At 38.0% G+C, this 21510-nt stretch overlaps 2 protein-coding genes across 5 annotated transcripts; one reads left to right on the top strand and one right to left on the bottom strand.

Annotated features, from left to right (window-relative positions):
• Nucleotides 1–232: 232 nt before the first annotated feature.
• Nucleotides 233–15148, bottom strand: bag5 (BCL2 associated athanogene 5). Of its 4 annotated transcripts, XM_081351687.1 has the most exons (6): nucleotides 14037–14135; nucleotides 9974–10114; nucleotides 5650–5923; nucleotides 5138–5566; nucleotides 3910–4133; nucleotides 496–2872 (listed from the first exon to the last, which is right to left on the bottom strand). In XM_081351687.1, exons 2-6 carry the CDS (start codon nucleotides 9982–9984, stop codon nucleotides 2347–2349), a joined length of 1464 nt encoding a protein of 487 aa, XP_081207813.1. In that variant the 5' UTR covers nucleotides 9985–10114; nucleotides 14037–14135; the 3' UTR covers nucleotides 496–2346. The 4 variants fall into 4 exon arrangements, with proteins under 4 accessions (XP_081207812.1, XP_081207814.1, XP_081207813.1 ...); XM_081351686.1 differs by lacking the exon at nucleotides 9974–10114 and having other exon boundaries at nucleotides 233–2872; nucleotides 14037–14255; XM_081351688.1 differs by lacking the exons at nucleotides 9974–10114; nucleotides 14037–14135 and adding an exon at nucleotides 15057–15148 and having other exon boundaries at nucleotides 235–2872.
• Nucleotides 15149–15611: 463 nt separating this feature from the next.
• Nucleotides 15612–21156, top strand: coa8 (cytochrome c oxidase assembly factor 8). The gene is made up of 5 exons (XM_081350383.1): nucleotides 15612–16469; nucleotides 16887–17084; nucleotides 17348–17411; nucleotides 19891–19981; nucleotides 20466–21156. The coding sequence occupies exons 1-5, from the start codon at nucleotides 16329–16331 to the stop codon at nucleotides 20569–20571; spliced, it is 600 nt and encodes a 199-aa protein (XP_081206509.1). The 5' UTR covers nucleotides 15612–16328; the 3' UTR covers nucleotides 20572–21156.
• The last annotated feature ends 354 nt before the right edge of the window (nucleotides 21157–21510 follow it).

Here is a 21510-nt window from a genome sequence, read left to right as displayed (position 1 = left end):
GTTCTTCAACAACCACAACTTCCATAATAAAATATTATATGATATATTTTTATTATTAAATGAAATTCTAACATTTAACTTGGTCACTTTCTAGTGATGGATCGATGTGCTGTATGTGTACTGATTACGCCCTGCTTGAAGCCATCCCTTATGTTACTTCCACGAGTCTACAAACAGCCTTGTCAACATATAATTTCCGTTTTCAAATATTTTAGAATTGAATCAAATAATTAATGTGTAAACAAATGCTTGTTTAATTTCAGTGTCGTCTCAATTGACTGCAACAGTTTTCAGCGGCCTTGGTTCCGGAAGTACTTCTTTCCCAATTATTTTTCCAATGAGGGGGGGAGGGGGATTCGCCAGTGCTTCATGGTACTGGTAGAGTGCTAAAGAGTTCTTTAGTCATGATTCACTATAGTCGCAATTCTCTGATTGGTAGAGAATGGAGATGTCTCGCCAGAATCATGGGTAATGTAGTTTTTTTTTTTTACACCAGGAATTCTGCCATTAAACGCCATTTAAAAACAAAAGCATATACCAACAACCAAGTAGCTCAAAGAAGTTATTCAAAAATAAAGGAAGAAAAATAAAGGGATTTTTCCAGAACCCAACTGTTGCACTTTATTGCATTATCCTTTATCAACCATTGGCTACTCTGCTCTCTAGAGATAACTGTTTTCACACTGGCCAATGAAAAACCCACAGTGCTGACCAATAATTGTTAGAGTTCAAAATGCCACAACAATTAAGTTTTATACTTTTGCACCTTTCTGTGTAATACTTTATATAGTGTAATTCATAAATGTGTTTGAGGGTAAAATAATCAAAAAAATTGTCTTTTTATGAATTCACAAGTCACATGGTGGAATCACTTAAACTAATTTATTCCCACATATGAAAGTGAACCATACATTTAAAATGGTTAAAATAATAAATGAGTAATATTAAATGTGTAAAGTAATATTAAATGTGATTTTTGCTGTTCATACTGTCATCCCCCCCAAAAAACCCAGATGTGTCATACATGACAGGAAAAGAAAAATCAGATTTGGGTCACATTTAACTGTGTAAATGTAGCCACAGTTTTTCAGTGCTTGTTTGATAGCTTGCTGTCTTTCTATGCTGCTCCAATGAAAATGTCCTAGAACGCCCCTGTCCACTTTGATCAGTCTCACTACCAAAATAGCATGCACCACTTCCTTTTTTTTAAACAATCACAGACACACTCTTTCAGTCTCCGCTCTATTCCCTGGTGGCTTGGACAGGCACTTGTTGCCTAAAAGCAAAAAAAAAAAAAAAGCAATGAAGACAAGAAACTTGTGAACTAGTTTCTATTTTTATCCTCCATATCAATACCAAAAAGAAACGTCTCCAAGGACAATACCTCATTGCAATTTTGGCCTCCGACCACTGAAATGTGGCAAAACTGCAAGAAGGGTTAAAGATTTTTTTAGCCGTTTCTCTCACTCGTTCACTCAAATTCTTCTTTGATGTCAAAAAGTCTTCTTTAAAAGGTGAAGTGTGTAATTTCATGTTAAAATAAAATTCCACACTTTATCTTTAAACTAATCACAAACCACTGTTTACTATATATTTTAAGATACAGTTTTCTCAGTGGGATATATGCATGTAAAAGACAAAATGTAAAAACAATTGTTCCCACATATAGTCAGTTCTTGTTTATTTGCAGCTAATAATTCTAGCGAGATGAGCTTAGGCTCTGAAAGTGCAATTTAGAGAAGAGATCATCAAACCTATGACGCTAAGCTTGGGCTGCCTTTACATTATGTGTGATTAATGGGAAAACGACCCACCGCACAACCTGTTGTGGTCGTAGCAGGGGATCATGTGCTCCTACATGGCTCTAACTGGATAGGAATGAAGAGCTGATGTGCTCACACCGTGATAAAGACTGAAATTTGTTCCACACAGGCATGTGGTAAAGCGGGAAGCAGATTTTGGCAGCAGAACAGGGTTTAGCACCACACCACACCAATCAACAGCACAGATTCAACTAAAGAGATCATGGATTATTGTCATGAAAATAAATGCTTCATGGCAGCAGAAACCGGGTTTCCTTCTGCCAGAAAAAAAGGCTGTTTTCAGGGACCAGTAATGGACCAACAAAAGCAGCAGGTGCAGAGCATCATGGGTAACAGTCTCGCTGCCCACGGCGAAACACAAAGTCTTTTATATACAAATTAAAAATTCCGCCCATGGCCTGTATCCTCGGCATGGCCGTGTCTTGTCCTGATGTCGCACACGAGGCAAAAAAGCTTTTGCCTTTTCTCGCGGCTCCTTATTCAGGGAAATCTCGGCAATACTGCAGTCTCTTTTATCGGCCTCTCAGTACTCCCACTCATCTGTCTTCATATCCAAGTAACTAAGGATATTCTGGGCATGTTTAACAGCTTGCTTACGGGCAGTTTTGGTCCCCTCGTCCCCTTGAGGGTCCACAGCATCAAGAGCCAGAAGTTGTTTGGTCAGTAGCTCTTCCAATACCATGTAGCTCTTGTCAGCCCTCTTGCCGTCAAAGCCCAACACCTGAGCCTGGAGTTGGCCCAGGCTGGCTAAGACACGCCACACGGCCGCATGAGGGGGCGGCTCATCTGCTCCAGGGTTACGACGTCCTAGGGCTTCCCAGAGGTCTAGGAATGTGATGAGTGCTTGAACTTCCAGCACAGCCCTTCGCCGTGCCTCCCGGATGCAGGGATTTCGGCCCGTGTCCACCTGATCCAGGTGCGTAAGGAGACCTTGCAGCTCCGCCCCCTGACCTGTGGCACCATGACGGAGCACCTCCTCCCGCAGCACTGAGACACGCCCCCTAATCGCCTCAATTTCACGAATCGAGTCGTTCTGCGCTAGATCATACCTGGAGGTGCAATGGGTTAAAGTTTATTAATAGAGTCAATATAGAAAAAGTAACTAATAATCCTTAAATACATTTCTGTCATTAATTGCTTGTCATTCCAAAACTGTATGCAGTTATATTTTTAGACGAGGGTCAGGTTTTATATACCCCTCATATATTTATAAGTATTTTTATATATATACTACAATATTATATAATTATAACATAACTCAATATACTATATTACTAAATTATTATATCATTATAGAGCTCAATATAATACTTACATTTAGCAGAGATTCATCAAATCGATTAAAAGTGATGACAATGACAAAAAATCTATTTCAAGTAAATGCTGTTCATTTGAAATTTCTATTCATCAAAGAATCATGAAAAAACTGCATCAGTTTCCACAAAGAAGCAACTGTTTTATATATACTGAACATTTTATCTTTAGCATCTTAGATTTCTGAAGGATCATGTGACACTGAAGACTGCAGTAATGATGCTGAAAATTAAGCTTTGCCATCACATTTCAAAATATATTAAAATGGAAAACTGTCATTTGAAATTGTAATAGTATTTCACAATATTACTGTTTTTACTGTGTTTGGGATCAAATAAATGCTGCTTGCAGTGTATGTAATGTATGTATATATTTTGGAATGATGCAAGGTAGAGTTAATAATGATTTTTGGAGAGAACTATCCCATTAAAATTTCATCTTTAAATGAGTAGCTTCACTGAATGGTTGCGTAAGTAAACATAAAATGGCATTTCACTGGTGTTACATATTTGTCGTGATTAATTTCAAAGGTTATGCCCTCCATAGGTCTCATTTGTTGGTTGCATACATCATTAAGGCTGCCTTATTTTAGAGAAGTAACCATTACATTCCAAAGTAAGAAAGAATTTACAAGAAAAACAGAAACAGTCTACTTATGACTACTTTTCTGAAATGAAATATATGATGATGATATGAATGCGGCCAACAAATGCGACCTCCGGAGGGCACAGCCTTCAAAATGAGACACGTTCATGTATCCATTTGGTGTTACCTGCGCGTGTCGTATCCTTCTCCCTCCAGGTCAAGATGTTTTAGCAGACCATTGATCTCCTCCACCACTTGTTTTCTGTAGTTTCTCACAGCAGCGTTACTAGAAACATCCAGGGCGTCCAGTTCAACCAACAGCTCTGTGAGGATCCTTGCTAGGTGGGTACAGCTATCACGCCCACTCAGACCCATCAGCAGAGCCACTTCCTGACACCGGGCACCACTCACCTACATGAGATCAAATCATTTCAGGTTCTCTTTACTTTACTGTTAACATTGTCTCCTGGCTAAAATCAGAACAATCTTTCAAAAAGTATTAAAGAGATCATATATACTACTGTTCAACAGTTTAAATAGCAACAAAAGTAATATTGTGAAATATAATTAACTGTTTTCTATTTTAATATTTTTTAAATATAATTTATTCCTGTTTTCAGTGTCACATGATCCTTCAGATATCATTCTAATATGATGATTTGCTGCTCAAGAAATATTTCTTCTATTATCATCATCATTGTTGAAAACAGTTGCTGCTTAATATTTCAGTAGAATCTGTGATACATTTTTTTCCAGGATTCTTTGATGAATAGAAAATTCAAAAGAACAGCATTTATTTGAAATAGAAATCTTTTGTATCATTGTTAAACTCTTCGTCACTTTGGATCAATTTAATGCGTCCTTGCTGAATAAAAGTATAAATTTCTTTAAAGAAATTTTTTTTAAAGAATCTTTTTCAAAAGATTTTTTTTTTAATCAATTGAATGTCCTAGCTGAAAGTTTTTTTACTGACCCTAATCTTTTGAACTGAAGTGTATATTTAATATATCTTTTATTTTACTGAAAAAAGTATGATTTAAAAAAATTATAATTCTGATCCTAAACTGTTGAACAGTAGTGTCAAAAAATAGAAATAAATGTAAAACATGTAGAGATTTTGACCAATTTAGTGTCCTAGCTGAAAAAATAAATAAATACAATAAATCTTACCAACTATAAACTTATAAGCTGTAGTGCATATTTCATTTTACTTTCTACTTGAGGTCAAAAACAGAATTAGGGATTTTCATGACCATTTCTACCCTCTCTCTAACCCTTAAATTTAAAATAGTTTTTTTTTCCAGCTGTATCTTTAAGAAACATCCCTTCATGTGCAAAAAGAATAACAGCTGTTTGCTAGTTAATAAGCAGATTTGTGATTCCTCATGATATTAATCTTTTGCAATACCACTCACCTGCGCCATAACTTGATTAATGCGCTGCACGGCCTCGTGCGTGTCGTCGGACAGCGGCAGCGCCAGCGTATGAGTGCGTATGCGACCCTCCAGTATTTCCTGTACGGCACAGACCCTTGTCAGCGCCTTGTAACGGGCCTTCCTGAGCGGTACGCTCCCACCCGTCTTGACCTGAGCCAGCCGCATGGCCACGTCCTGCACAGCCTCCACCAGCTCCTCACTAATCTCAAAGGCATCTTGAGCCTGGCCCTGCCGGAACGGCCCCACAACCCCTTCGTTCAGCATGTTCTGCGCCTCCTGGGTCAGCTCCTCAATGGCCAGCCGAGATGGATGCGTAGCATTACCCTCTAGGTATCGAAGCAAACCCTCGACCTCTCCCGCCGCACGCTTCCGGGCCTGCTGAAGCTCCGGCCGGCCCTCCGTCTCCACCTGGGTGGGTAAATAAAACATGATTAGTCATTATTATACTTTACTTTTCAGATTCTTCTGATGCAGTGATGCCCTGTCCTGACCTTATCCACCTCCAGCAGTAATCGGGTCAGCTCTCGCTCCAGTCGTTTGTACTCTCTGTCGCTCTGCAGGCCGCTGTAAGAGCACACCTGTGGGCCCAGGTTGGCGATCTCCCTCTGCAACTCATCCAGCCGTAACAGGGCTGGGTGCTGCCCAGGGTACGGGCCCCGGGGTCCGGAATAACCTGGGAAGGCTCCTGGCATCTGCTGAGTCTGTGGCTGCTGACTGCCATGATCCATTGTCCTCTTCCCACCATCAAAGGGTTTCCCAAACAGGCTGAAAAAGAAACAGATAGGTGAGAGCTGGTCAAATAACCAAAGGATATGGAAATAACCAAAGTATGATGTTGAGAAGTGAGGATGATACAGTGGATAAAATGGAATAAAAAGTTAAAGAGAGTATTTTTATAGGTAGCTGACATTAAATACTTTACAGGAAAAATCCAAAAATACTTAAAATAGTATTTTTTACTAATTATTTTATTATGCATGCATGTTTTATGAACTCATAATAATTAAAAGACTGTGAGTGTGAACTATTGTGAAAAATTCCAAAAATTTTACACTGCATGACCATTTAAATGAACTATTGAAAGCAATAACATGATTAAAACTTATTTTTTAAATAAATGGTGACAGCACCTAAAATACACACTTTCCCTAAAACATACATAAATGTTCAAAAGTTTGGGGCCATGTTTTTGAAAGAAGTCTCTCATTTATTATTTATTATATTTATTATAACACGTAATATTGTGAAATGTTATTACAATTTAAAATAACTTTTCTATTTAAATATATTTTAAAATTTTATTCCTGTGATGCAAAGCTAAATTTTCAGCATCATTACTCCAGTCTTCAGTGTCACATGATCCTTCATAAATCATTTTAACATGCTGATTTGCTGCTCAATTTTTTTGTGATACATGATACATTTTGCATGATACATTCTTTACTGTAAGGAAACTTCATAAGAACAGCATTTATTCAAAACAGAAAATGTAACTTTATAAATCTTTACTGTCACTTCCACTCAATTGAATGCATGCTGCATTGAAAATTCTGAACAGAAGTATTAATATAAAAAAAATATTATTATTAAAAAATATTATTACCCCAAACTTTTGAATGGTATTGTACATACAAATGTACATAGATAATTACACAAATAAAATCACAGACATATTGTGCCTCAACAATCCTTTTACAGTAGCCTCAAAAATAATTTGAAATGTATGAATTTCATTGCATTAAATCATTATAAAATATCCCCAAATTACATCAGGAAAACATATGGTGACCAACAATTTTTCCCCCTAAATTACTTTAACAAGCAGGTCATTTTTCTGTCTGTATGAGAAATCAAAGTAAGATATGAGCCACTTTTATCAAATTCAGAACCATGTATGATTGTGGGAAAAACAAAAAGGGTTAATCCTAACTCAGGTAAACTTTTACTAAGAAAACTGCAGGAGAGAGGTTTTGTGCGTCTGTAATGAGTGCAGGTTGTATGTGTTGTACAGCTGTGATGACTAAGGCTGACTCAGCCAGATGTTTCCAACTACACCCATCATAAACAAACAGTCCCAATAGGCACACGGCATGCCACAACACGAAACAGCTGCCTAAATGCATGACACATCACAAAAACAAACCTCCATTTGTAGGGACAACGTTTGTGAACAAACATGTAGAAATTAAAAACAAACTTTCGAGGATAGCAATGAAAGATTTCAGTTTCTGAAATTCAGAACATGTACCTGGCTTAATCTGTCCATCCAATGAAAAAAACTGAAACTCGAGCATTCACTCCGTGTGAATTCTTGAATTCAATCAAGTCTGAATTTCGGCAATGAATCCATTCATTTGATTTTGACAGCAATAGTCCGGTTGTGACAACCCAACTTACTGGAAAGGTCTCAGAAAACATACTTCCTACCTGCCGGTGTCGTGGCATTATGTTGATGCTGGTGAGCAAATATTTACATGTGGGGTGGAGAGCAAATATTTACATGTGCGATAGAGCGCATAACGATTAAAGAAGTTGTGGTCCTACTCATTACCACAAAAAAGATGGCAAAATCTGTCTAGCAGCTGTTATATAAGTGCATCAATCCAACAGCACCAACCAACCGAACTGCAGAAGATGTTTAGAGAAATGAAGTGTCCTTAAGTGCAGACGCCCTTCACACAGCCCATTCAGCGCTGTCTTACCTCTACAGATTCAAAGTCCAAGAAAAGATTTTATTGGCAGACGACTGGTGCTGCTGTTCCCTAGGGAAGTATGTGTGATGTCACAGAGAGGTCATAATAACAGGACTTAAAGAGACAGCGTCCATTAGCACCCAGACCGTATAGTGTTCATGAAATACATTTGATAAACATGGAGATTGCACAAGGATTTAAAATATGATATTGATCTATACTGAACTATAAAAAAATGGGGAAAAAGAAAGAAATGTGGACTGCTGCACACACATTACAGCTGAGGCATGAATCAAAATGATTTTCTGTGGTAATTGAGAGTGTGCCACAGATGCTGGTGATATACTGCATTTAATCCAGAATATTACTTTACAACGGTGTAGTGAGACTCAATGCAGTCCTTGTATACCTCAGGATCAGAGATCTTATACTACTTCTTGATAGCTTTTTCCTCCAAAAAAAAGAAGAAAAAAAGCATGCCTTGGGTGCTTTGTCCTTTTATATAACCAGGTGAACAGAGAGACTGTTGCGAAGAAGAAACCTCAAATGAAAAAGTATTACAGTGAGTGGCCATATATATATTTCTAGCCTAAAAGCAAAACATAAACCCTACACTTAAGTCTCTGTCCAAAACACATCATTTGCTACAATCTAACACGAGCAGCTTGATATTTCTGCATTGTATTCAAAAATGTAAAATAAATACTCCTTGAACACTCCCAAGAAGTTCAAGAGAACTTACAAATTGTTCACCAAGCTTGTTGAATTTTTAATTCCCCAATTTTGCAGCAGTACAGCGTTCATTTGACGTCATTCTGGGAGTGTAGGAGGACAGGGTCAGGTCAGATAAGGATGAGTCAGAACCCTCATCTGTCCAGATGCTCCACCTGCTTCCCAGCATCCCGTCTCCCTCCTTCTCTCATACTCCGATATACAATCATTTAAGCCTCAGAGGACCTCTTATTATAGGGTTGCAACCTCTCTCAAGTAAATATAAACACCATGGACTATGAAATTTGGGTGGGGCGAAAGAGCCAACATGCCATCCATGCCAGAGCTTATCAGTGGGTAGTAGGGTACTGCTAAATACATCACTGCTTCCTTCACTACTCATGGAATTCTGCCACATCAGAGTCAATTAATTATTTTCTATTGCTCAAATTCACATGGCCAAAAGCCTTTCCTCAACTTTTGTCCACAGCTTTTGTCGCTCCGACTCAAGAACCACTTAATTGACGCCAAAACAAACCTTTTAACACCTAAAAAGTCTCTTTTAAACAACAATACAGATACAGATTTGATACAGATCAAATAGGACATATTCTTTTGCCAATGTCATTATGCATAAAAATAAAATAAATAAAATTGTGATTATTCACAATTCAGCCCTTCTAAAATTGATGGAGGACTAAACTAGACTAAACTAAAGTTGTTCTCTGTTCAATGCAGGCTTAATGCTTTAATGCAGTGTGCAACATAGCCGTTTGTGAATGCAAAGTTTTAATGATCAAATTACACAATAAATAAAGTTATTGTCTCCTATAAGATAGAATCGATTCTGAACTGCAGTAACTGAAATGGCTGTCGTCAGCAATTCTAATCTCACTTCCTGTTACATATCTAAGTAACAATGTAACAAATATTTGTATAATGCCAGCTTATGATCTTCACTTACTGCCCCCTTTCCCTCAAATATTGTAGTTGTAGCTGAAGCCTGGAAGAGTTTTGTTTGTGTTGTCGACATGTCAAGACAATGCTATTTTCGGCACAGCGAGAGCAAATCTACTTTGCATGCACTTCAAAAGGATGAGGACTCGCACTGGAATTGATAAAAAAAACAACAACAAAAAAAACGGATGCCAATGTTACTGTTCGCATCACTGTGTATTCAAGCGCTGAGGAAGCTCCGGAGCTGAAATTCAAGTATAGTAATGGCCATATAGTTTCTGTAGACCAATCACAGCAGACTGGGCCGTCTGACCAATCAGAGCAGAGTAAACTCTCGGAAAGGAGGGATTTAGAGAGACTGAATCTTCGAAAGAATCGTTCAGACTAGTTAAAAAAAAGTGATGTGCAATGTATATTATGAAAAAAAAAATCTTTTTTTTTTCCTTCTTTTTACCTTGGATTCATGTAAACCCATTGCAGGAGATCTCCAAAACAAATTAGAAACCTTTAAAATAGCATAATATGGGCACTTTAAGTACACTGTAAAAATATACTGTTAATGTTACTGTACTGGCAGCTGTTGCTAGAAATTGACCTAAAAAAGAAAAAAGAAGAAAAAAAGACAACCATCAGGGTAACACACAACACTAAAATGATGCAGTAAACATTAGCATAAACAATAAACAAACTAAACTAAGAAAAGGCTATAATAATAGGGCCCAACCAATGTAGTTTCTTAATATGAAGCAATTTTAGGTATTGATTTTTCACAGGTGATTTACAGGTATTTTGAATTATGCATTGTATTGCATTTTAGGGTTAAATGAAATGTCTGTAATAATGTCCTGACAAAAATGTACCAGTCCAGTACTTCAACACGTTTTTTTTTTTTTTTTTTTTTAACAGTGTATTAATAAGACAGTCTTGTTTTCTGCTATGCTACTGAGACTAATAGCAGGGTGTCTTCAAACTTCAGCATCAACACTACAGGGAGGGAGTCGAGATTCTGGAACTGTCCACAGCAGCTATGATGATCTTACCAGCAGTATCAACTAAAAATATCTAATGTTCATGAAGACTGAATGCAATACACGTCTCATCATCATGATATGCCATCATGAAGAGTGTCTTATAGCTGTAGATTAATAGATTAAACAGGGAACTAACACGTCACCCAAAGATGGGTTTTGCAATGGCTGATTCTTAAATTACTACATGTGTTCCCCCAGTACTGAATATGTGGCTACTACATCCATGAACTATACAATAAGGCAGAATGAGAATATAACAAGCCTGTAGATGCCTCACCAAAAGACAACGCGGTGCCTGAATTTACATGACTCAAACCATCACAGAAGGACATTTTTATTGCTTCTGAGCACAAGCCAACCCTTTCCGACACAATCCGAGCAAGTCTCACCACCTCCTGAGATGCGCAGCATATTTCTCACCTTTTCAACGCGCCGAAAACGTTCGCGCACATGTCTAACGGGGTCCGTTTCCATCAGCTACGCTACGGAACTGTTTTGCGCGGTGCAACACTCCAGTAATTTCTGGTTCGTAGAGTTGCAGTGACACTGGTAGAGACTGGCATTAGAGCAGCACCATCACGTCGGTATGGACTGCATTCCTGCCCCTCCCCTCACTATATGAGCGCTAGTGGTGGGGATTTTGATTCCTCTCAGTGACTCTTTTGGATCAGTTCACTAAAAGACTCATTCAGTTACGCTTTACGCAGTTACATCGTTACGCCGGTAGGAGGCGACACATGTGTCATTTTGCGTGGTATGAGCCATTGAATCGTTCACTTTGAGTCGATCTTGACCGAAATTAGTCGGGGTTTTTTTTATAATTTGCTTGTCTACAAATCTATTAAGAAACTATCATAGTGTTTCCCCCACAAATTACAACAAAGCAGGTGTATCATTTCCCCTCCATTTTCTCAACTTGCTTTCTCAGCATGACTTTCATTAAGCTATAGAAAAAACAAAAAGGTATTAGCCTTGATTTTAATAATTACATGCATCTAAATTGTGTAATGTAAATAGTCATTCTTTATACGTTCATAATTTAGTTAGTAAACAAATGTTTGTTCGGTTTGTTTATTCAGGTCTTATCTTGCTCAAAGTCACTCCAAATCTCATTCAGACTAAAACAATGGCTTAATTCAGAATAGCATACAACGCATAAAGGGAAATATGTGATAGTCAAGGCCCAATAGCTAGAAAGATAATTATAATGATACTTATTTTACCATCCACACCAACAAAGTTCTAATAATGTTTGGATATTGGTTTTTATTGGCTGTCAAAGTTTTTATTGTTCTGAAAGTGATTCCAACAATATCATTCTCGAGGCATCATTGATATAATGCTCTGGATTTCCCTATTCTCACAGAATTAGAACAATCATTATAACTTTATAGTTATCATCCTTAGTGTGAATGAGTCGTAAGAGCAGAATGGTAATAAATAGATATATAGATATGGAAGACATTTCTATTATGTCAAAATATGACAAATAGTAAGAATAGAGTAGCAGCATCAGTTGCGTAGCTTCACTGCCATTAGGGCTGAGTATAGGTCCATTTTTATGCCCTTCCCTCACTAACTTCCCTCAGTCTCATTCACTCGGATGTACGTCATTGCTTACGTTGCACAAGTGCCCACTACTGGCAGATCCCTTGAAATATGTTTTAATGGAAAACTCTAAGCCATTGACCACGTGGAATCCGGATTTATTATTTACAGTTTTTTCTTTATGAATTTATTTTACACACCATTCTATAGGCCTGTATGTATGCTTGGGCTGTAAAAAATAAATATTTTTTTATATATATATATATATATATATATATATATATATATATAGATATAGATATATATATAGAGAGAGAGAGAGAGAGAGAGAGAGAGAGAGAGAGAGAGAGAGAGAGAGAGAGAGAGAGAGAGAGAGAGAGAGAGAGAGAGAGAGAGAGAGAGAGAGAGAGAGAGAGAGAGAGAGAGAGAGAGAGAGAGCATATGAATAGCCTGAAGTGTACATGTTGAGAAGACCTTTCGCTACCTCTGTAAAAAAAATTAAAACTAGGGGTCGAGGGTCTGTCTCAAGCGTGCCGCACAAGCCCTGAAAAGTGAAGCCAAAGCGTCTCGATCGCTTCAGGTGATGGCTTGCTAACCAATGGCGGCCCCCAGGGAAGGTACGCTTTCCGGGTGCTGGATTACCCCCTTGGCTTAACTAGCAAGTGTACAGGCTTGTTCGACTTGAACCGGCGCTGCACAGACCGATCGGTTTATGACATCAAAGTATCGCGAGAGTGATTGAAAAGCATACGGACATGTCAGCTCTCTAATCGCTCTCGCGGTACCTTGATGTCATTCACCGATCGGTCTGTGCAGCGCCGGTTCAAGTCGAACAAGCCTTATGCCTAACAACAGTGGAGTTAAACGCAGCCTAGTGGTGCATCCGAAATTGCATACTGTATAAGTAGGTACTACATTTTAACTTGAACCTACTTCATGTCCATAAAAAAAAAAAAAAAGTATGTTCTAAATACTATGAATGTTATCCGGATGTACTACATCTGCCATGTTGTCATTATTATGTGACCTACCAGTCACTTCACCTCCATTCATAAATCCCCTCCCGTTGCCTCATGGGATATTAAAGTATCGGCCTGACCAGCGCTGTTTCAAGTCGAACACACCGATACACAAATCCTCTCCCATGGCCTCATGGGATAGTAAAGTGTCCATCTCATGTGCACTTCAGAATCTCAAATAGTAGGTCATCCATATACTGTGAATTTGCACTCTACTTTTGTCACATACTACTGTTTATCACCTTCTATATTGGCTTGTAGGGTAAGTGATTTAGATGCAGCCACTATCTCAAGGCAGGAGAGCAGTAGCCAAGCTGAAAAGGAGAAAAATACCCTTTCGTCTGTGGCAGTGTATGGCTGGTAACGAGAATGATTCGTTCACTTAAAAGATTCGTTCAAAAAATTCAGATTCGTTCACTCACGAACACAATACTGGGGAGACCATTTCTCGCATCAGGAGGGATCCCTAATACTGCGATATCTTCAAATTGACCACTTTACCCCGATCATTAAATAAAACCATCTTGCCAATAACTGAAGCATGAATATTGATACAGCGCGGAATGTACGGACTCACCCCCCGTTGTATTTTTGATAAAACCATTTAAGCCTGGAAGTCAAATGTGAACTCCCTTCCGAAACACAAAGTGGTTTCATCTTTCATGCACAATAACGTCAAGGAATCTGCTGTAAACGTAGTAGCTGTGCTGCGTAAAACGATTTAAAACGGCATAAACCACTTGAAATAATCCGCCCGTTTAGCTGGCTGCTATTACGTCCATTTAAAGCACACAAAGACACTGGTCAGCTCTCATTAAGAGCTCACGGCAGTGGAGGTGAGATGTGTAAAAAAATAAAAAGACAGTTATATTAATACATTTCTTATTAAACATGATGTTCAACGGGCTGTCCATCCTACCTGCATAACCATCTGACAGCCATTGATGTGCCTGTGTTTACAGATTAAACGACGCACTTTTCATGTACAACCACCGGGCATACATGTCTAATGACACACACCAGCTGGCCAAGCGAGAGTTACGAGGAGTTTAAATTCATTACACGTGCCCAAAACTAATATAAATGTTTGGAATCTTTGGCGTGGCGTGAACCTGGCATGAAGCAACCCCAGCACTGCACATTTTGTATGTCTCCCTCATCTAAAACTCCTGATTCATCTCATTAACTCATTAGTAGAGACCGCAAGAGCTGAAGTGGGTGTGATTGATATAGGAGTGCAGTGCTTAACGTGCATTTAAAATTGTTTTAAGGGGAATATCATCTAATACAATTATATACATACACACTACCGTCCAAAGGTTTTTAAATGCTTATTAAAGAAATATTTTATGCTCACCAAGGCTAAAATAATAATATTGTGAAATATTATTACAATTTAAACGAATTGTTTTCTATTTGAATGTATTTTAATATTTATTGTCAATATAGAAAAAAAGTTGTGCCTAGTTAATATTTAATATATATAAAGTTAATATGTTTGTGGAAACAGTGATACATTTTTTGCAAGATTCTGTGATGAATAGAAAAAGTGAAAAAGAACAGCATATAGTGACTGTGAAAGTGCTGAATGTTAAGTATTATTTAATTTATTTTTTGTCACAAAAACTTTGTGATGCAGATTCATTAGCGACATCACAAAAAGCGCATGTTGTCTATATTTTTTAAACATTTTCAATGATTTTAAATGACTTTTTTTTTAATTCAACACAATTGAAATGACACTGTTCAATTGAACACAATTCCCAAAATTCGCAGTATTCGTTTATAAAATTAACCCACTTTAGGAATCACAATTAAGACCTTAAACTAACTTAAAGTGCAAACATTTACATTATCCTTGGTTTCACAGACTAGGCTTACAGTAAACCTATTCCCAGACTAAAACTGTTTTAAAGCAATACTAAGTAGGATTTTTTACCTTCAAATAATGTTTCCAAAATCGTTTCAGTGGTTCATCAAGTCGTGACAGGGTGAAAGGCACTTATGCCACCGTTTTGCGGTCCTTTATCTAATATATCCGCTATGTAAGATTGCCAGATCGGGTCGCGTTTCTGTAGTTCTAATGAGACATAAGAAAACTACAAATTTGACTTGCTTTACGGCAAGATAGGTGGAGCGTACTCGACAAAGCCAGTACGCGATTTTTTTTTTTCCAGGATGGTAGGGGAAGACTCATGAATATTCATAAGGGAAGTCATCCCTGATTGGTCTGATGACCTACCCGCCACTGGGGGTCTGATGACCTATCCCTAACCCCGCCCTAAACCTACCCCTCACTGGAGTTAAGACCAATCAGGGATGACTACCCTAATGAATATTCATGAGTATTCCCCTACCATCCTGGGAAAAAAAATATCGCAGCCGGCGCTGGATAAACAGCGCGCGTGCGCATGCGCGTGCGACAGTAGAATGGGCGGTAAATTATTTACGACAGTGGTAATGGACAATTCCGCTCCCAACCTGTAGGGCGACCGCAAAGGAAAAGTTCCTTGTAGTACATCCGGACTCCATTCATACTACCCGTATTCATACTATATAGAACGTACTTTTTTTTAAACGGTCGCGAAGTACGCTATAATTTAAATGTAGTACCTACTCACATAGTACGCCATTTCGTACGCAGCCTTGGTGTTGCTTTAACTGAAAGCAACTTGCACTGACATATCTTAAAACATTTCACTGTCATTGTTTTGTCTCAAGATGCACACCAGTAATGTTTCTTTTCAAGGAACATTTATAAAAGCTACTTAAATGCCCTAATTGACCTAAAACCTAATCCTGGCTTAATTTAAAACCCTGTTTGTGAAACCAGGCCCATATGCTGTTGTGTCGTAACTCATGGGATGTTTTGGTCGTCCAGTTTGATAAAATCAGAATTAGCGGAAGTAGAGTGCGCCAGAGCTTTCCAAAATACTTGATTTTTGTTGAAAATATAATTCAAATAAAACACAGTGCACTCTCTCCAAAATGTGATATGCTACGGTTGTCATTTTACTTCGGAAAACAAGAATATATCTTCTCTTGTACGAAGCGCTGAAGCATGAGTAATGTAAAGGACTTTTATTTTAAAATCATCCACCATGTTAAAATGTAACTTACTGATAGATGCGTGCTGTTACGGAAGCAAGCGGAGAAATCGCACTTATTATGATTTTTATTTGTCAAGGTCGATTCATTAATTTAATCAAAGATGAATGTAAAAACATTTAATTGTATAATATCTAAGTCTCTGCGTCTGTGTTACACACATGCTCCTGTGTCATTAAGGAGTCCCTGTCGAGGTCATCGACAAAGCACAAGCCAACCACCAAAACATGTCAAACGACCAGAGGTTTGTCGTTTACTACCTTTATGTCAAATTAACAGCATTGCAACAGTTCATCTGCACATCTAACATTTAAATGCTCTCGTTGCACGTATCAACATAGATAAATATAATTGTCAATACTTTTGCTTTTAGTTTTTAAAAAACTTTTAAATTGTACATAATTATTGATATTTCAAAAATGCTAATTTTTGTACATACCATTTGTACATACCTCTTTTTTCTTCTTTTTTTAACCTGATGAGAAAGTTAAAAAAAGTAAGTTAAGTTATAACTGTGGATTTAGTTGTCTGATGTTGCCTAGTTTTACCCAGATTACTTAGACTGATTAGATTAATGTTTGTTTCTTTTTTGTTGTTTTTGGAAGTTTCCTATCATGCTCCCTTGTTCTTATCTAGATGACTGTTTTTTTTTTTTATGTAGAGGTCTGGATTCAGTCCAACAGCAACATCAAAATATGACTGGATCGGTCCACCAGATAGACTGTCAAACCTGAGGCCGATCATATATCACATCCCAGAGAATGAGACGCCACTGGAAAGGAAGTTGAGGCATCTGAGACAGGAGACCGAGGACTGGAACCACGAGTTCTGGACCAACCAGAACTTCTCATTCAGCAAGGTGTGAACCACAGATGTATGATGAAAGCTTTAAAACCCCTCAGTTTGTAGCAGGCAACACATTTAATATGTTTGTGGAGTAGTTACTGCAACTATTGAGATCCTCCATCAAGTTCTCCCTTTACCTTAAGGGGCAGTTTTGTGTTCCAAACAATTCTTGCAGTGTATCTTTACTATTTCTATTGTTATAGAATATCATAGAGACTAGAGTGGACTTTTTTGACTACTTCATATTGACCCCTTTTTTATTTTTTTTTACAACAGGAAAAAGAAGAATACATTCAATTACAATTGACGGCAAAAGGGTTGTCAGAAAGAGATGATGATGGTGAGCTGTCTAAATACAGACACTACAGCAGGGGTGCAAAACTCAGTTCCTGGAGGCCCACAGCCTTGTAGAGTTTAGTTCCAACCCTACTCCAGCACACACACATGTAGGCTGTGTGTGAAATCTTGACCTCTAAAAAAAAGTTTGTTTCTATATTGTATGAATGTAATCTGGACATACTGCTTTCGCCATGCTGCCATTATCATGAGACCTACCAGCGTCAGTTCCTTCAAAGCCACTTGAAGGCAAGCCTGCAACCTTATAGCTGAAAAAGGCGTAACGCCTGCTGCTAATGCTGCAGTGATCAGGGAAGACAAGAGGCCATTTGTTTCTTTTTGAATGGATGTCAATGGAGGAGAGGCTTCACAACGCTGAATTAACTGCTTTTGTGAGCAAATAGCTTATTTAATGAATCGACTAATCTTCAAGCTGTTTGCTAATTTTTAGATGGATATATTTTTAGTTTACACACAAAAAAAATGCTGTTTTATAAGAGAAGTCACCGAGAATTGTGTGACAGCTATGATTCAGTTTACGCACTTCTCATTTATTTCTATGGTATCCGCAAACAGTGGTTGACTGTCGAAATTCAATGTATTCGAAGTCAAGGCACACGTGATCCAAGTTAGGTGTTACGCTTTATCCAATGGTAGACCCTTTGACCCTCATATCTCCCAATGATAAGACATCTCTGGTTGCATCACTTCACTGCCATTCATAAATCCTCTCCTGTGGCCTTATGGGATAGTAAAGTGTCCATCATATGCGCACTTCAGAATCTGTAGCAAGCCGTCTGGGTACTTTCATGTCCACTCTTTTATGAGTATTATGAATTTGGATATACTACTCTTTTAGTAGTAGTAGTAGTATGTCTAGTTGTGGCCAGTTGTGGCCTAATGGTTAGAGAGTCTTGTAACCTGATGATTGCGGGTTCGATTCTCAATACCGGCAGGAAATGACTGAGGTGCCCTTGAGCAAGGCACCTAACCCCCAATCGCTCCACAGGCGCCGCAGTGAATGGCTGACCACTGCTTCGGGTGCGTGTCCACAGTTTGCAGTGTATGTGTGTGTTCACTACTCACTGCTCCCAGTGTGTGTGCACTAACTCTGACAGGTTAAAGAGGACAAAATCCGGGAATGGATGTCATACTTGGCCTTCACTTTTTACTTCACATACTGTTTTTGGTCTACTTTATAGTAGGGAAGTATGAAATTTCGTATGCTGCCCTAGGCTGCGTCTGAAATCACATACTCTCTTGAGTAGGTACTTGTTTTAAATAAGATACTACTTTACGACCGCTAAAAGAGAACGTTCTGTATAGTATGAGTGTTATCCAGACATACTACATTTGACATGTTGTCATTATCACGTGACCTTCACTGCCATTCACAAATCCACTCCCTTCTAGTAAAGGGTCTTGTATGCACACTTCAGAATCTCACTGGAAGTAGTAGGTCATCCGGAGACTTTTTTCCTACTCTTTTATGAGTACTGAGAATTCAAATAAGCCTGAACTTGATTGGCTGGATCAGGTGTTTAATTAGGGTTGAAGCTAAGCTCACATTTGTCGGCCGCATACGTCATAAAGGATGTCATATTTCAGAATAGTAACTATTATAATATAATGTACCTTTATTTCTCATGAAATTTTTATTTCATAATGACTTTGGAATGTAGTGGTCAGTTTACTGAAATGAAGCAGCCTCAATGACGTATGCAGCATTACAAATGCGACCTCTGGAGGACACAGCCTTCGAAATGAGACAGCTTCTGCAGGGCTGTGACCCTCCAGGAACTGAGGTTTGCACCCCTGACATTCAATATACTTAATTTAATTCACACTGTCAGTCTAAATCTGATTATTTGTGTATACTATTGGAATCTGATCTAAAATTATTGACGTCCACTTTGTGTATCGCAACTGTTCAGAATCTGAAATATCTGCATTGGTTTCTATGACAATGACATTGTGTTTGTTGGCATACGCCAAAAACAACAAACACAGCATGGAGTAATTTGCAATACAGATGATGTCTTATTTACAACTTGAAAACGTGTAGCATCGCGCTGGACTACTACATCATCTGAGCCAGTGGCAGAAACGTAGGAGACTGGTGTGAGCGGCTTTATGCCACGCTGTCGTCTCCGCTGGTTCCAAAACATGTCTCTGTTATATTGTCAATTTTTGCTCATCCAGCACTTTGCAACAACACAACCTTGTTTCTTAGAACAACATCTGACATTTACGGTTTACGTGGCATGAGAAAGTCACATAAACCATACAAAGTCCGATCAGAGCAGTCAGACTGAAACAGACATTTTTTTGCCATTCACACTTGCTAAATCTGATTGGATTTCAGTCGGATATGCAGAGATCAGATTTGGATTCACAGTCTGAACGTAGGAGAACCTGTGTTGGTTTTGGCACTGCTAATTGAAATGTGCTTGTGTATACTGTGTCATTTATCACCGTTCCAGGAAGGAAAAGGACTTTAAGCAGTGAGGAAATGGCAGTATTCTACAAACACTTCTTGGACAAAAACATCACAAGGCATTCCAGTTATAACAGGTGAGATTCAAATACTTTTATCATTTTAAAAGCTGCGCTACACAATCCTCTACATGTATTCTCTCGTCTTTTTAAGCAAGGAAAAGGCTTACGTTTTCTAAAAATGTCTGCCTTCAGCATTATTGCATTGCATTTAAATATCGACTTCTTAACACATTATTGGGAGAAATAGAGTGACAAATTATATTTATAAGCTATCAGAATTTCATCTTACTTTTTGGCCATATAAATATCAGCAACTGCAACAAATCGCAAATTATTTGGGCCTCTGAATAAAACGGAGGTGTTGTTTTCTTTCTCCTCAAGTGTGAGCTCCATATTCTCCTATATTATACTATATGAGCCATAAAAGCCTGATGTATCAAATATGATAATCAACAACAACTAAAAAGACCCTTTTTGGTGTTTTGTCTAAACTGTTCCATTTAGAAAAAAAAGTTCTGACTATTACAACAGGATTAATTCCAACCCTTTTGTGTTTCAGGGAATGGTACAGACGGAACTTCACCATTACACTTCTGATGGCAAGAGTAGCTCTACACAACACATGGAGGACACTGACTGGACAAGAGAAAGGAAAAACTTCATGAAATATAAATAAAGACTGTAAATTAATCACTGCTCTCTATGGTGTTGTCTCTATATGGAAGTGAAAACAGTGAAAGTTTAGACCAAACATTGCACCAAAACCTGGAACTGTGGTGTGGGTTTTTAATCTGAATCTTCTCGCCAAGTTCAAAACCAAAATAGTATTACATTAATAGTTACATGTTGAGAGGAGAGATGCACGCAAAGCCAAATCTACAGCAGCCTTATCTAATGTGAAAATTCTTACTCGCCCTGATATCATTCCAAAACTGTATGACTTTCTTTCTTCTGTGGAACATCAAAGAAGATATTCTGTGAAATGCAAATTTGGAACAACTGGATGGTGAATTTTCAATTATGGGTGAACTATCCCTTAATTATAAATTTGACCTTTTACAACTAAAAGACATTTATTTTTAAAGCTAAAACACTGATAGGTTAAAGGCCTGTCTTTGGTATCAAACGTGGCTTTGGAAAATGTTGCATTAACATATTGCATTTAAATTGAATGCACTTTGTAATGTACCTGTAAAATAAATTATTTCGAATGAATCATAGTCAAATAATAAATATATAACACGAACCATACAAATCATGAACTGTCATATCGAGGTAGGCTTAGACTAATAATTCAGAAAATAATAAATGAAAATGATTTCTCGGGGTGATCTGGTGTATGGAAATGTAAAACCAGGATTGTAAGCAGAAGCAGAGTGATATCAAATGCTTTGAGCATAGGCGAAGAAATTAATCTCACTCCGCTCCACTCATGTGGTAGGCTATTGCAGACCAGTTTTCTCTCTGTACTTTGTTTATTTACGCGCAAAGCTTGATGAATTGGCTTATTCTGAAATTTTTATTATTATTTTTTTGTAGTAGTAGCGATATCACTCTCTCAACTCACTACATTGCGAGTAATAAATCACTCGTATTTGCGACTA

Source organism: Scardinius erythrophthalmus (assembly GCF_964197995.2).
Source record: "Scardinius erythrophthalmus genome assembly, chromosome: 21".
NCBI lineage: Eukaryota > Metazoa > Chordata > Actinopteri > Cypriniformes > Leuciscidae > Scardinius > Scardinius erythrophthalmus.
Note: the sequence above shows the minus strand (reverse complement) of the source record. Positions and strands in the feature narration are given on the sequence as shown.

Coding starts and splice junctions, on each gene's coding strand:
- bag5 (XM_081351685.1), bottom strand. CDS start 11,002: ATGTGCGCGAACGTTTTCGGCGCGTTGAAAAG. Junction 5,924..10,970: donor GTTTTCGGCGCGTTGAAAAG/GTGAGAAATATG, acceptor TTTCTTTTTCAG/CCTGTTTGGGAAACCCTTTG. Junction 2,873..3,909: donor GAAGGATACGACACGCGCAG/GTAACACCAAAT, acceptor TTGCACCTCCAG/GTATGATCTAGCGCAGAACG.
- coa8 (XM_081350383.1), top strand. CDS start 16,329: ATGAATGTAAAAACATTTAATTGTATAATATCTAAGTCTCTGCGTCTG. Junction 17,085..17,347: donor AGAACTTCTCATTCAGCAAG/GTGTGAACCACA, acceptor TTTTTACAACAG/GAAAAAGAAGAATACATTCA. Junction 17,412..19,890: donor GTCAGAAAGAGATGATGATG/GTGAGCTGTCTA, acceptor TCACCGTTCCAG/GAAGGAAAAGGACTTTAAGC.